The 16,820-nt window shown below is 42.8% G+C and overlaps 1 protein-coding gene across 2 annotated transcripts in view; it reads right to left on the bottom strand.

The window, feature by feature from the left end:
• RAD51C (RAD51 paralog C) overlaps nucleotides 1-11,703 on the bottom strand; it is a 48,688-nt gene extending 36,985 nt beyond the window's left edge. For both annotated transcript variants that reach the window (XM_075561526.1, XM_075561524.1), the window contains exons 1-3: nucleotides 11,529-11,703; nucleotides 8,889-9,147; nucleotides 2,117-2,283 (exon numbers count right to left, since the gene is read on the bottom strand). In XM_075561526.1, the coding sequence (XP_075417641.1) occupies nucleotides 2,117-2,283; nucleotides 8,889-9,147; nucleotides 11,529-11,646 (544 nt within the window). In that variant the 5' untranslated portion in view covers nucleotides 11,647-11,703. The remainder of the gene's footprint in view (nucleotides 1-2,116; nucleotides 2,284-8,888; nucleotides 9,148-11,528) is intronic.
• Between the last annotated feature and the right edge of the window lie 5,117 nt (nucleotides 11,704-16,820).

The raw sequence follows: 16,820 nt of genomic DNA on the forward strand, positions 1-16,820 counted from the left end.
CATCTAGCTCAGAAGCAAAAAAGCCCACATGGAAGAAGCACACCGGCCAGTGCGATCACGAGGTGCCAAGGTACCAGGTATAAGGCATCATGCAAAAAAAAAAAAAAGATATAAGTGTGTATATGTACATATGTATATATATACCATATTAAATGAAGGGGGAAGTGCAGAGTGGAGAACCAAGGCCCAAGTGTCGGCCAATGGAGATCCCCTCATAGAGGGGTTTAGGAGAGGAGATGGGTTAATTAGGGTGCGAGGTAGTACCGATGAAGAACACAGCTTTCCCCCAGACCCTGGATGCTTCCTCCCCCCAACTACCATGATCCGAATTCTACCTTGCAGGGCTGGATAGGGCAGAGGTTGTACACTAGTGCATATGAAGGCTGGAGGCACAGGGAATCCAGGGTGGATGATACCTTCAGGACCAAGGGTGTGAGGGGCGATGCTGGGAGTGGAGGGTGAGTGGGTTGGAAAGGGGGAACTGATTACAAGGATCCACATGTGACCTCCTCCCTGGAGAGGGACAGCGGAGAGGGGGGGAAGGGAGACTCCGGATAGGGCAAGATATGACAAAATAACGATGTATAAATTACCAAGGGCACATGAGGGAGGGGGGAAAGAGGAGGGAGGGGAAAAAAAAAAAAGAGGACCTGATGCAAGAGGCTTAAGTGGAGAGCAAATGCCTTGAGAATGATATGGATCTGCTTTATACAATTGATGTATGTATATGTATGGATTGTGATAAGAGTTGTATGAGTCCCTAATAAAATGTAAAAAAAGAAAAGAGGAGAAAAAATGATTAGGGCAAAGACTACAGATGTGCTTTATACAATTGATGTATGTATATGTATGAACTGTGATAAGAATTGTATGAGCCCCAATAAATTGTTAAAAAAAAAAAATTGGCCATCACCAAAAAACGAGGATCAAGACAAACTGCTTATACAAAAAAATTCACAAAAAACAAAACAAACAAACAAAAGTTCACTGTGACCAGAGAGAACCTTCCCAGGAGACGCCACTGAGTGCATTAACTCGGAGCATGTTGCTCGAAGATTGCCTAGCAGGAAAAATGCTTACTACGAAAGCTCTGCTTGGCCCAGAGCAATTCCAGTTTTTGTGGGGCACCCCCTAATATGTCTTTTGTTACTCTTTCTTATTGGCTTTTTAAATATCTACTTATTATGATTAAAAATGAAAATTTTAAATTGGTGTGGAGATGTGATATGAGGCGATGACTCATCAGGTAAGTCAGAAGGTTTACAGAGGCTAGTCTAGTCTCTAGAAGACCACTAGGGAAGGGGTTGTGTGCTTGCTCAGGCTAAGACTGGGGGAGGGAGAAAACACTAACCAAAATTTGGTTAACAAGCATTTTATTTCTAATTGATCAGTGGGGAGAAGCAACTCAATCATTTCTGAAGCAAAGAATGGGAATTTGGAAGGTCAGTGCCTGACCCTGGAGCCCTAGTAGCACTGTGGTTTGGGTTTGTAGTTCAAACCCACTAGCTGTTGCACAGGACAAAGATGAGGCTGTCTGCTCCCAAACAGACCTGCTGCAGTCTAAGATACCTGTATTGGGCTACTTCCTCTGAGTCATACTGGGGCAGTTATTTGTAGTAAGCTTTTCGTAGAACACAAGAGGAAGCAGTTTCTGTAATGATCACTATCTCCATGATCAAACAGTGCAAGTAAAAACGGCTGTAGTATGTTTGGCTGTGCATATTCTCTGCAACAACAACAACACAGGTTTTACAATAAAATTCTGGGACATGTCATGGAACTGACACTGAACACAAAGGCAGCAGGGCACACCAAGAATTCAGGGATCCACTGGCCACCCTTCTTAAAGACTTCAGTGCCTGAAAGTCAAGGACTGCTATAGTCCGGTGTGCAGCCCTCGTGAGCTGACTGCTGCAGTTGGCATTGGACGGCTGATGACATGCCAACATGATGTATGCGTTCAACACAGCTGGAGCATGGCATCCACACCCCTAGATTGGAAAGTGGAGCTACAAAGGGACAGAATGGAAACACGCTCTATCATGTGGCATAGCAGAAAGAAATCACTGTCTTCTCAAGACTCTTGAAAACAAACAAAAATCATTTGCTGACTTACCACTTCCCACGTGAGTTCCTGCTATCAGGTGAAGGTGCTGGATGCAGGCAGTTGCAAGGTCTACCACTCTGTCGACCATAAAACTTCCCTCTGTATCAATAAAAACTGCTTCCCCTGCCACTCCTCCAAAACACTCTGGGATCTGCACATCTACTGCCAACTGCATGCTGCCGAGAGAAGAAGTCAAATAATGGAATCATAAATGTGATTACCGAAGGCACTGTTTTCAAACTCCAGATCCATTAGGTAACATTACGTATTTTATCAGTGCAACATTATTTTGGGGTATTAAAAAAGGAAAGGACTCCTGTTTACAACTAATTTCCAAAGAATTAGGAAAGATGTAGAAAATATTATACCACTTAATAATACTGAGGTAAAAAATAATAATTTTATATAGTTTAGAATAATTAATAAAGTCCATGCCCAAGAATATTAAGCAAAGAAAACGAACTCACTGCCATCACAAGTTGATGTTGACTCATGGTGACCCTACAGGACAGGGCACAACTGGCCCTGTGAATTTCTAAGACTGTAACTCTTTTCAGGAGTACAAAACTCCAACTTTCTCCAAGAATATTACCTAGTACTAAACGGAAGGTAATGCTGCTGAACAGGTGATGCAAATAACTAAGCGTCACGAGGTTAGTACCTCAAGCCCACCCAGAGGTGCCTCGGGAGAAAGGCCTGGTGACCTGCTTCTGAAGGCTGCAGTCAGAATCCACTGTGAAGTACACTGCTACCCCATCACATGTACCTCATAAAGGGCCGCCGGAGTCAGAATCAACTCGACAGCAACTGGTTATAGTGATTTTAAAAACAGAAACCAAACACGAATGGTATATTTTAAGACAAAATGAGGAAACTCCTTTCCAAAAAAGTCAGAATAGTTAACTTACAGAGAGGGAGAGGTTATGGCTGGTCAAGGTTCCTAGGGGACTTCTGAGGATACTGATAATTTCACGCAGTGGGTTACTTTATAATTCTTCATTAAACTGTGTTTTCTGTGCTTTTTAGTACACTTTACAACTTTAATTTAAAGAGAAAAAATGGAGTATTAGATACTACAATGATCTGAAATGCTCTTATTAACCTCTGATAACAACTAAACCGATTTATTTTTAACAAGGTGAGGGGGGGTGTGGAAAATCTTAGATCATGAGTAACAAAAGCGATGTTGTTACTGTGTTGAACTTCATTTCACAGGGTTTTTAATGGCTCTTTGGGATCAGATCTCCAGGCCTTTTACCTGAGCACCTCTGGGTGAACTCAAACCACATCTTTTGGTTAATACCTCAAGCATTAACTGTTTGCAACATCCAGAGTTATCATATGGTTCAGCAACTTTATATCTAGGTATATACCTGAAAAAATTGCAAGCAGGGATTCAAACAGATATACCGACCTTCACTGTAGCATTATTCATAGTAGCCCAAAGGTGGAAACAATACAAGTATCCATCAATAGATAACTATAAGACGTGATATACAAATATAGATTATTCAGCCATAAATGAAAAAGGAGTTATGATACATGCTATAACATGGACACATTTTTAAACAATATGCTAAAAATAATGTCAGGTACAAAGGGACATACTTTCTATAGAGACTAAAGTTTCTCAGTGGTTATCAGGGGTGACTGAGTAGAAGAAAAAAGGGACTGTCTAACAGGTGTGGAGAGTTTGTTAAGGGTGGTGAACATCTTTGTAAATGAACAGTGGTGATAGTTGCACATGTGGAACATTATAAAAGGCGCTAATTATACACATGCCAATGGTTGAAATGAGATGGTAAAATCATCCTCTACCCTAAAGCTTTCTGGTTCCTGTTCGGTCTTCAGCTGAAATTTTACTTTTTCTCTTCTTTTTAAACTCAGGGCATCTAATCTGTGATCCTTGGAAACAACAGGGCACAAAGGGGCAAAAGATTTTAAAAACTGAATTTGGTCTACAATTTGTTCAGGTTGGTATCTGGCTAGCATTCAGGGTTCTTATCATTCATTTATTTGCTCAGAAAGATCTCCCTACTATCACAGCCAGTTTGTTCATGTTAAGAATTTAAGATGAATTATCAGATGCCCACTTTCTCTCAAGAAACTTAAAACCATGCCAAAAGCGACTTCCATTATTTTTTTCTAACATTAAAAGAACTCAAGGATTTGCTTTTGCTATAACTTACAATTCTACTTTTTGTAAATCAGCATTGATCTTTATATCCATAGTTTTAGAAATTAGCTTTATAACATTACTGATGGAAACAAAGAGTTAGATCAAAGGTTGGCAAACTATGGCCCCATGGGTCAAATTCAACCTGCCAATTATTGAAACACAGTCAGGTTTACTCATTTGTAGATTGTTTTTGTATGCTTTCAAGCTACAGAATAAGAAATAAGTCCTCACAAGAGAGACTATCTTACCTACAAAGCCAAAAATATTTATGATCTGGCTTGGTCCAAAAAAATGTTTGTCAACCTGATAGATTAATAAAAATCAAAGGTGTACTTAGAAAAAAAAGTTGAAATTGTCTATTTTTTGTTATATTTTACAATGTTTTTATTTAAAAAGGTGACACCAGGCCTTGAGGACGATGTTCCCACTCAGAGCAGCCAGTCTACAGAGAGGACCACATGGCCGGTCCCACTATGAGACATGACGCCCCTCACTGACCCATAGCTCTACAGGGGACAACACCGGAGACACAGTGTGGAAATTGCACCCGATCTGATCCCGCCACACCGAGGCAAAACACTAAGGGGGTGCAACAGAACAGCAAGAGAAAGCAGCAGCAAGGTCCGCAGGGAATGCGGAAGGTGGGACTTTGGGGCCAGGGCGTGGTGCCCCAGCAGACTGGACTAGAAAACACTCCTAAAGACCAACAAACAGTCCTTGAAATAACTACAAGCTTTTCTTTCTTGTTGTTTTGTCACTGGTTTGTTGTTCTGTTCTATATTGTTGCTTGGTTTTGCTGTCTTGCTTTTGTACATCTCCGCAGGTCAGTCTAAATAAGATAGGCTGGATGAACAATCTGGAGGAGAAAACAAGGGGACCGTCAGTTGGGGGGGGGGGCATGGGAGAGGGGGAGGTGGGGAGAAAGGTAGTGGTGTTAAACCCAGGGACAAGGGAACAAAGTGATCCAAATCGGTGGTGAGGAGGGTGTAGGAGGCCTGGTAGGGCGTGATCAAGGATAATGTAACCAAGAATTACTGAAACGCAAATGAAGGAAGACTGAGCATGATAGTGAGACAGGAGGAAAGTCAAAGGAAATACAGGAAAGAGCTAGGAGGCAAAGGGCATTTATAGAGGTCTAAATAAAGGCATGTACATATGCAAATATATTTGTACGAGGATGGGAAAATAGATCTATGTGCCTATATTTATAGGTTTAGTATTAAGGTGGCGGAAGGACATTGGGCCTCCATTCAAATACTCACTCAATGCAAGAATACTTTCTTCTATTAAATTGGCATTCTATGATGCTCACTTTCCTGACATAACTGCTGAAGACAAAGCGGGTGAATAAGCAAATGTGGTGAAGAAAGCTGATGGTGCCTGGCTATCAAGATATAACGCCTGGGATCTTAAAGGCTTGAAGGTAAACAAGTGACCATCTAGCTCAGAAGCAATAAAGCCCACATGGAAGAAGCACACTAGCCTGTGTGATCACGAGGTTCTGAAGGGATCAGTTATAAGGCATCAAAGAACAAAAAATCCTATCATTGTGTGCTCACCTCCAAGATATGATCGCTGAAGACAAATGAGTACATAAGCAAATGTGGCCAAGAAAGCAGATGGTTGTATGGATGTGCTTTATACAATTGTATGGATGTGCTTTATACAATTGATGTATGTATATGTATGGATTGTGGTAAGAGTTGTATGAGTCCCTAATAAAATGTAAAAGAAGAAAAGAAAAAAAATGATTAGGGCAAAGACTGTACAGATGTGCTTTATACAATTGATGTATGTATATGTATGGATTGTGATAAGAGTTGTATCAGCCCCAATAAATTGTTAAAATAAATTAATTAATTAATTTTTTAAAAAAAAAGAAAGCAGATGGTGCCCGGCTATCAAAAGATATAGTGTCTGGGGTCTTAAAGGCTTGAAGATAAACAAGCAACCATCTAGCTCAGAAGCAGCAAAGCCCACATGGAAGAAGCACACCAGCCTGTTTGACCACGAGGTGTGGAAGGGATCAGGTATCATCATAACGAAAAATCATATCAGAGAATGGGGGGAGGGAAGGAGTGTGTAGTAGAGACCGAAGGCCCATTTGTAGGCCACTGGACACCCCCTTACAGAAGGGTCTCAGGGAGAGGAGTCAGTCAGGGTGCGATGTAGCAACAATGAAACATAACTTTCCTCTAGTTCCTAAATGCTTCCTCCCCCCCCCCCACTATGATGCTCCTAAGTCTACCTTACAAACATGGCTAGACCAGAGGATGTACACTGGAACAAGTAAGAACTGGAAATACAGGGAATACACAGCGGATGATCCCTTCAGGACCAGTGGTGTGAGTAGCGATGCTGGGACGGAGGGTGGGGTGCAAAGGGGGAACCAATTACAAGGATCTAAATATAACCTCCTCCCTGGGGGACGGACAACAGAAGTGGGTTAAGGGAGATGTCAGACAGTGCAAGATTTGACAAAATAATAATTTAGGAATTATCAAGGACTCATGAGGGAGGAGAGAGCAGGGAGGGAGGGGAAAAATGAGGAGCTGATGCCAAGGGCTTAGGTGGAGAGCAAATGTTTTGAGAATGAGAAGGGCAATGAATATACAAATGTGCTTCACGCAAATGATGTATGTATGGATTGTGATAAGAGTTGTATGAGCCCCTAATAAAATGATTTAAAAAATAAAAGGGTGGCATTCATGCCACTAATAGAAAGCTGTCTAAAACTCATTCGCCATGCCTGATTTAGCAAAGGATTTCAAGAGTTCAACTCTCTTAAACCAATACCACCAAATTAAAACTGCCTTCATACAGGAATAAGACTATTTCAGTTATTATAAGGTAGGACTGCCTGTCAGTCACACCTGAAAACATGCAATGACTTCTCCTGAGGAGAATGTTGTGTGAAGAGTAAACAGTTGAGGGAATAGTTTATAGGGAATACTTTTAGAGTTTTACCTGCCCAAAGAAAAGTTCCTATTGTCTGCCAAAAATGCCTACTAAGGGGCTGCCAATGAAGTCTAGAATCTCGTTTAGTTACAAAGACAGCGGTCCAACCCTGCCCCCTTCCTGTGATCCTCATTCCCTGTGCAGGGGAAAGGAAAGGGGGCCGTTCTAAAGGAAAAGAGCAATCTGTGCCCAGCCCTTGCTTCCAGTCTCTCAGATGTCTTGAACAAGAAAATTTAAAGCTTGGAGATCACCAGAAAAAGCAACTCAGGCACTGCACACAGGTCAAGTTCATAGAAAAAGCAGCTATCTGATCTGATTTGCCCTCCTACTTCTCAAAGAAAGTATATCGTACTCAGATACTCGCATATGCGAAGCAACTGATGTTTGGACTAGAAGCTACCCGGAGATTTCAGTCTTTGGCTTTTGGAAATGGACTCTTTTATTATATCTAAATCCACTTTGAGACATTTGGCCATCAAATATATCTATATATAAATATACGAGCAGCACCAAAAAAACAAAACCAACAAAAAACGGGAAAAGCTCCGCTGGGCTAAGCTTTCATAGCACACATTTTTCCCTGCTAGGCGAGCACTGAGCAACTCACTCCGAGTTAGTGCACCCAGTGGCATCTCCTGTGAAAGTTCTCTCTGGTCACAGTCATAAAAGCAGTTTCACTCAAACCTCGTTTTCCGTGATGGCCAATTTAAGAGAACTGTGTGGCTGTGAAATTTTGTTTCCTGCTTGGGAAAAATGCCATATTAACTGTTGTAATGTTGAGCACAGCTTACAAGGAAAACTCAAGTATACGAGTAGTTTTCTCGTTTCAAAATAGGTGAAGTTTTGATGGATAACAAACCTCTTTCTGGATGTCAGTCAACTTGCTGAATGGACGAAAATATTGCCTTGGCAGTGCATTTGGACTTCCTCCCATCAGGTCAGATTGTTAAGTCAAGCTTTCTATTTAGAGGTTCTGAAAAGACTGTGTAACAGTGTGGGGCAAAAAAAAGGTCGGATTGTGGCAGACGAGGGACTCATTTTGCCACAATACACCTGCTCACACAGCCATCTCTGTGTTAGTTTTTGACAAAAAAATCAGCATCCCTCTCTTGCTCCACACACCTTACTAGCCTAACCTCTTTCCATGTGAATTCTTTTTGTTTCCGCCAATTGAGGCATAAATAATCAGTGATTTGACGACAGCCATCTAAACAGATGAGTTTGAAACATATTTCCAATAATGGAATCGCAGATTTGACAAATGTTATCAAGTGTAATGGAGAATACTTTGAAGGTGATAAGGGTTTTTTGGTAAAAAAATTTAAAACATATCTTTGGGGAAAATAAAATTCCGTTGTTTTTTTTTGGGGTACCCCCTTGTATGTAATTAAGCAAGAGTGTCTGTCTACTTTAATGGCCACACTACTGGCTTCATGGGAAACATTATTGAATAGTAAAATAATTGTATTTATTTATTAAAATGGGGTACAGAATTAATGGCAAAGGTGACTTATTTTGTTTGATATTCACAAAATAAAAAGCATATCTAATGAGTTTTTTACTCTGACTAAAGACCCACAGCACAACTCTATTACTTTCATAAAACATTAAGCCTACTCGTAAGAGAAGAACATCTTATTTTACCATAATTGTGTTTTTCCAACACCTGGTGCACCGCAAATTTCTGTTATTTTTGTTAGGGGTACTCCTCCCCCAAGGATATGATCAAGTGCCGAACAGAAGGTAATTATGAAGCCCTGGGTGTGTTCCTGCTCAAGCAGTTCCAGTGCTGTACAGTTCTTGCCCGACTCAGATGGACCAGCACATCTTGCTGTACTTGTCAGAGATTCTCTTCTTATGATTTGCAATGCTTCTAAGGCTTCTTCTTTAGAGATCCCAACTTCTGAAAATAAAATAGGACAAAAATGATTTTAAAAATGTAAAGCACAAACGGCCATCTAACTCAGAAGCAATAAAGCCCACATGGAAAAAGCACACCAGCCTGTGCGATCATGAGGTGCCAAAGGGACCAGGTATAAGGCATCATATATATATATATATATATATATATATATATATATATATATATATATATATATATATATATATAAAACCATAGTGAATGAAGGGGGAAGTGCAGAGTGGAGACCCAAAGCCCATTTGTCGGCGGCTGGAGATCCTCTCGCAGAGGGGTCTAGGAGAGGAGACGGGTCAGTGTGTGAGGTAGCACCGATGAAGAATACAGCTTTCCCCCAGATCCTGGATGGTTCCTCCCCCCAACTACCATGATCCGAATTCTACCTTGCAGGACTGGATAGGGCAGAGGTTGTACACTGGTGCATATGGGAGCTGGAGGCACAGGGGGGACAATACCTTCAGGACCAGGGGTGTGAGGGGCGATGCTGGGAGAGTGGAGGGTGAGTGGGTTGGAAAGGGGGAACTGATTATAACGATCCACATGTGACCTCCTCCCTGGGAGATGGATGGCAGAGAAGGCGGGGAAGGGAGACTCCGGATAGGGCAAGATATGACAAAATAACAATCTATAAATTATCAAGGGCTCATGAGGGAGTGGGGAGCGGGGAGGGAGGGGAAAAAAAAAGAGGACCTGATACAAAGGGCTTAAGTGGAGAGCAAATGCTTTGAGAATGATTGGGGCAGGGAATGTATGGATGTGCTTTATACAATTGATGTATGTATATGTATGGATTGTGATAAGAGTTGTATGAGCCCCTAATAAAAAAAGAAAAAAAAGAATGTAAAGCCATCTAGTACTCAGGTGGATTGTCTTTATTCATCAATAATTTTTAGGTAACAAGAGTAATGCCAAAAATAGAGAAAAATATGATGTTCTATTAGTTAATCAAGTTTATTAATTAATGTTAATATTAAAGGCTTACAATAAAATTTATACTCATATTAATAAAATGTTGAAAATATAATGTGAATGAAATGCATTTGTCTGTTGTTTTAGTCTTCAACGCAAAAAATTCACTGTTTACTTCCAATATAAATGAAGCATTTCTGAGGTAGACAAGACTCTCAAAGGGAGAAAAACATACTAGCAGTACTTTCACTATTTCTTTTGGTCTTATGATGACAAAATTATCTTGCTCTCATATAGTGCTAATGAATTATTTTCTGAATGAATGGAAATCACTTCTTTAGCTTCTAAAACAAGGCACAACTATGATGCATTATAAAAAATTTCCATGGAAACACTGGTGTGGAATTCATGTTATCAATCCAACTAACACTAATTGTACAACCATCTTAAACAATTCACATTTCCTCAACTACATAGTTATGAATGAAATTATGCCGAAGAAAGATGGTAACTACCAAAAAAACAGATAATTGAAGAAATAACGGTGAGGGTATTAGCGTTTGATGGTTGGATGTTCGATTTGGTAATGGTGCTTTGCTGTTGGGTGCTGTACAGTCAGCTTGCCCCATCCGGTGGCATCCTCACAATCACTGCTGTTGGCGGTATGGACCATGAATGTGGTGCTAACAAATGACAACGGTGTAAGAAACTAAGATCCTATCTAATTTCAGAGAATGAACACGGGATTAAGATTGCTGAGGTTGGCAAATCCTGTTGCACCACTTACTGTATGACTCTGGATGAATTCTGTGTAGTTCCAATTCTGTATACTTATGCTGGGATGGAGGTGGGGTGCGGCCTGGAGGAAATTGTGTGTGAGGTGTCTTTTCCCCACTGTTTTATCCAGATTTAAAACAATGCCTGCCCCACTCTAGTCCTATCAGGGATCCTGTCTTCCTCAAACTTTAAATTATCTCCAACAGAGAATTAGACGATCAGTACGGGTACCAATGCTGGCTTCAATATTTCCTAGCCAGTTAACTGAACAGGCTACGTAAGCAACCAAGCATCAATTTCCTCATCTTTAACTCGAACCTCACTGCCATTGATGCCAACGCACAGCGACCCTGCAGGGCAGGGCAGAACGGCCCCGGTGGGCTTCCGAGACCAAATCCTCACTCTCGCTTCCTCATCTATCGAGTGGGCATAATCCATCAAAGAGGGGTCTTTGAGATAATAAGTCTCGGCAGGCTCTGAACAAACAAAATAACCAGTCAATGTGCCCGCGACCACAGGGCTAACCATTCAGAAAGCCTCGGAAGTGGCCTCGCGGAGCCCTTCGTTCGCGTGGTGACCGCTGCCGTGGGGAGCGGCGCTCTGGAAGCGCCGGCGGGAAACCCGCAGGCGGGCGATGGCGGCGGCGCCACCCGCGCGCCTCCTCAGGCGGCCCTCGTTACCTTTGCTGAGCTCGGAGGGTCTCGCCCCCACGAGTTCCTCAGCAGTCCGGAAACCTGCGGACACCAGCTTCACGCGCACGCTCGGGGACAGCGGGAAGCTCCCTAAATCGCGCTGCATTGCAAAGCAAGGAAGCCCGCGCGCGGGTCTGCGCAGCCAAGCCAGCGGCCGCTCACAGCGGGCACGTCGGCGCCCGGCGCGCCGCGTGACGTCAGACGCAAGCGGAAGGGGCGGGGCCGGCGGCGCGGGAGCACGCGGCCTGGAGCCGCGCTGCTCGACTGTGCGTTGGCTTTCTTGGCTCCCATTTGTGTCCTGATCCCTCCAGATCTCGTTTAGCGTCCTCCCACCAACCGTTTGCCCTGAGAGTGAAAACGAGTGGGGATTATTTTTAAATGGAAAGCCAGGCCCAACGGGCCCTGCTGTATTGCCGGGTTCCAATAAGTGGATTCCGCCTCAGTGACCCCCGGTACAACAGAATGAAACACTGCTTCGTCCAGCGCCATCCTTTCCATTGTTTTTAGGTTTGAACCCGTTGCTGCAGCCACTGTGTCAATGCATCTTGTTGAGGACTTCTTCGAAGCCGCTCTAACCGGTGGCATGGTGGTTATGCATTGAGCTGCTAAGCTCAAGGTCTGCAGTTCAAAGCCACCAGCCACTTGGGGAAGAAATGAGTTACCATCTCGGCAACCCTCGGGGCAGTTCTAACCTGCCCTAGGGTTCCTTTGTGCCGAATCAACACCGTGGCATGAAGCACGGCTTTTCCGGACACATTCCCTCCCTCCCAGCCTAGACAGTTTGGTGTAAGTTGAGGAAGGGCCACCCCAGAGGTAATGCGTGTACACCAGCCAGTTATCGGTTGTTCTGGAGCGCAAAGCCAAGGAGAAGGTGCTACCATGCGGAGTAGTCCACACGGTCGAGCGCCAGGCTCCAGGTTCTTTCCGACAACCGACCCCCCTTGTGTTCCCCCCCGTGTTCCCCGCTCGTGCTCCCCCCTCGTGTTCCCCCCTCGTGCTCCCCCCTCGTGTCCCCCCTCGTGTTCCCCCTTCGCCTTTCCCGCCCTCGCGAGGAATTGTGGGCCATCACCGCCGCCCCCACCAGCCGGGGAGCTCTCGGTGCGCAGCCGTGCCGCGAGTCGCGTCTGTGGCGAGGAGGTTTCGGAGACCGTTAGTTCTTCGCGGCTTGTCCACTTTCAGAAGCGGCTGGAAAAGTAAGCAATTAATATCTCCATGGCGGGCCGGGCCTGCTCCACCGCTCCTGAGGGGAGGGGGTCGGGAAACTTAAGAACCCTCTCGAGGTACGGAGTTGGAAAGAGGCTGTCCCAGCTTTCTGGATCCCTGCTTCTGAAAGAGAGGGCCTTGAAGGGAACTGGGGGGCCCTTTGGATGGTGACTTCAGAGGTCTTTCCTCGCATTTACTGAGTAGGATTTCTTGGGGGTGGGGGGAGGGGGACTGGTAAACGTATTCCCTACCTGTTGCCGAAAATGCCGAGTTTCTATTCCCAGCTTAAAGGAAGCCCCTAAATATTGCAAGTCATACCCCTCAGATAAGTCGCACCCCTCAGATAAAGAACGAGTCCATCTGTGGAACATTTAAACAAGTTCTGCGTGGCTCAAGCGCTCGCCACAGGAAGATACGGGCTCTTGAAGCCACAATGACACAGCGGTGGGTTTTACTCCGGAACCGCGCACTCTGTTTGCTGGAGGGCAGAACTGGTCGGAGTGGGCTTTATTTGCCTCGTACGTACGTACGCTGTTGAACCCTGCTGTCTGACTCCTGCTTGGAGGAAATCCCCTCAGGGTTGCCCACAGGAAGGGTTCCCGCAAAGGCGGAGAAGAGCTGCCGGCCCTTGGGTGTTGAGCAGTGGGTTCCATGCCAAGAGAGCGCTTCGGTTTGGTCAACCTCAGTCGAGTTGGTGGTAACTTAGAGTTTTGTTTTGTCGACAGCGGAGCGTTAAGAAACGAGCCAGACTAGCTATCCGATTAACCCCTATTCCGACCTTGCGTTGCTCCAATGCTTGCTGTTTTCCTGAGGGCTGTTTGCGCAGGAGCCCGTGTTTTCGGTGTAGAATCCAGACTGCGCCAGGAAGTCAAGCAGTGGCATAACTCTGGAAGGATGTGCCTTCCTGGAGAATCTGCGTGACTCAAACATTTTTCAGGGTGGGAATTTTTGAATAATTTTACTGGCACAGCACTTTAAAGATTTTAAGCAAACATTCACATATTGTAGAATAAATGAATTGAAATATAAAGATAGACTTTTAAGAGCTATGTAAGGCCTCATAGACATCTCAGGCTACTTAGGTAGTCTCACAAAGCTCCTGGGAGGATATTTTTATTTTCCTTTGCAATTTGAGGTTGCTTGATGAAAAACCTTGAGAGAGAGTGTTACTGGTAAACTAGTCCAGGCTTTGGGTTTAATCTTCCATGGAATTTTAATACCTAAAACATACTAAATTAATAGATGTTAAAATACCAGAAAAAGTACATAATAAACCTTGGTCTATTTTTCCATTTTGAGCTATTCTAATTGTATACTCAATTGAAGAACGTATTACTGAACACCTAGCTCAACAATGTTGATATTGGGTGACCTCCTTTTTTTCTTTGAATGTCTCGATTGTGAAAATGTCAAAATAGAGTGTGTGTGTATTTTTAATTTGACTTCATCCTCACAATAATCTTGTAAACAGTCACAGTGGTCCCCGTTTAAGATTTGCACATTGAAGACTGTATCGTTGAGGCAAAAGTAAATATTTATTAAATGGGAGCTAGTTATGTGCCAAATGGTGGAGCAAACACAAGGCCTGTCCTGTAGCCTGCATCAGGCTCCTTATCAAGGCCTGTCCTGTAGCCCCTGCATCAGGCTCCTTATCAAGCTGACTTGCTTTGTATTCTGTTATCTAGATAAGACAATGCTAAGCTTTAGGAAGCAATTACTGTTAACTAGTTAAAGTATTCACGTCATGAATACTCCATTCTTTGTGCCCATTTTTAAAATTGGGTGTGACTTTCTATTGTTTACTTGTTTTTTGGGTTTGGGGTTTTGATTTTTAAAATATATCTTGGATAGTAAAGCCTTACCAGATAAGTGATTTCCAAATGTTTTCTCCCAATTTGGGATTTTTTTTTCACTTAAAAAAAATTAAATCATTTTATTGTGGGCTTGCACAACTCCTATCACAATCCACACATCCATCCATTGTGTCAAGCACATTTGTACATTCATTGCCCTCATCATTCTCAAAACATTTGCTTTCTACTTGAGCCCTTGGTATCAGCTCATTTTCCCCTCCCTCCCTACCCCCCTGCCCCATGAACCTTGATAATTTATAAATTATTATTTTGTCATATTTTATACCATCCAACTTCTCCCTTCACCCACTTCTCTGCTGTCTGTCCCCCAGGGAGGAGGTTATATGTAGATCCTTGTCATCTGTTCCCCCTTTCCACCTCACCTTCCCTCCTCCTGTTTTTTCACTTTCTTGGTCATACCTTTTGATGCACACAAGTGTTTTTGTTCTGATGAAGCCCAATTTATCTTTTAAAAAAATTTTATTTGCTGATGTCAGAACTGGACTATTTATTTTTCATGTAAAAGTATAGTTGTACAAGGTCTTTTTTTAATCAAACAAAAGCTAATGTTATTGTGCTTACTATATGTATATATATATATATATCAAGTACGATGCTCAGACTTTTCTAATAGTAAAGCGCTCATGTTCTTAACCCTATGCTGCCTGTCTTTCAGGTGAGCATTCTGCCATTCATGTTATTTTCCTGGTCTGTGGGCTGCAAATACCTTCTCACTTTTTTCATGTGTGTTTAAATGTGTTTTAAACCTTCTAGGATTCTGGAATCACAAATCTAGTTGAACCTTGTTTTTGGTTCTGACACTGTTGACTTGCCTGGACAGGCTTTCTCCTCCTCAAAAGTATAAACATCTTCATCTTTCCCCCTATAATATACATGGTTTCATGTTTACATTTGGTTATTTTAATGTGCACATATATCTTTTGTTTAAGACAGGGGCACCATCAAGTAAAATCCAACGTTTAGAGACTCAATCTAACAGAACTGACTGATGGAGTTTTCTTGGCTGTAATCTATTTTTTCTTTTTTAAGATCATGATTAAAAATATAAACTTTATTTCTTAATATAAATTCCACCTTGATCAAGACACTCTTGTGAGAATACCAGCCATTGAGTCCATCCTATTAAGAACCGAGGGCCCTAGGAAATTAACCAGGTTAATGCGATTTTTAAAAACATCCTGGTAAGGCCATGTGTCATCGCGCGTTGCCTTAGAATTCTTCGGAGAAATGCTTCCGGACCTTGGTCCCTCTTGTTTAACACTTGGATTGGGTTGCAGATAGTTTTAGGCTGTGAGGGAGCGGAGCAGGGTCTTTGTCTTTACAAGGCAGATTATCCGGGCTTTCTCTTGCAAACTCACCGGTTAAATTCAAACCCCCACCGTTTAGTCAGCTGCCAGGTGCTTCACCGTTTGTAGCACCAAGACTTCTTAAGGTCAAGGGTAAGAATCAGAAACTTCTCTTCTGCCCAGTTTGAGCCAGTTTTCTTGGCCCTGTATTCAATAATCAGTCCTTCTCCCGACTTACATTAAATAGTCAAAAGCCCCGAACTGACTGCCGTCAGTTGATGCTGACCCACAGGGACACTCTAGGCTTTCGGGGCAGATACTAAAGAGTCTTAATGGTGACGTCAGGTTGATTTACACCCTCCAGCCACTTCCAGAAAGAAAGGTTGATGGTTCAGCTCCAGCAGAAAGACCTAGTGATGTGATTATAAAGAAGGCGCCCTGAAAACTCGTTGCTTCATAGTTCTCTGACACAGGGAGAGTAACTGGTGGTTTGAAATAGTAAACTTGTTAATGTTCATAGGCCCTATATTACTGGCATAAAACTTATTTAGTCATTGTGTATGTTTTTAAAAAAAAGTTAAACAGCATCGTTTTATAATAAGAGGGATGTTCAGTCAGTCCAGGGGAAAAGAGAGTCAAAAGATTAAGCAACTAAAAGGAATTTCACCTCTGACTATTTTAAGTGATGACCTGCAGTGTAGGAATTCAAATTTCGATCTCTTTAAAGCACCTGACCAAAAAATGAAAGATTAAAAAACAAATGCAAAATTGGAAGGCCCTTTCTGTTCCTCCCTGTAGCTATAGATGTAGATTTGATATTGCTTAATAGTGTCTGGGATTCTGAGTATTCTGAAAGAAAAGTAGAAAACCAGTCTAAGTCATCAATGGAAAAGCCCTAGTTTCAGAGGAGAGGACAG

The sequence above is a fragment of the Tenrec ecaudatus genome, chromosome 10, assembly GCF_050624435.1.
Source record: "Tenrec ecaudatus isolate mTenEca1 chromosome 10, mTenEca1.hap1, whole genome shotgun sequence".
In the NCBI taxonomy this organism is placed as follows: Eukaryota; Metazoa; Chordata; class Mammalia; order Afrosoricida; family Tenrecidae; genus Tenrec; species Tenrec ecaudatus.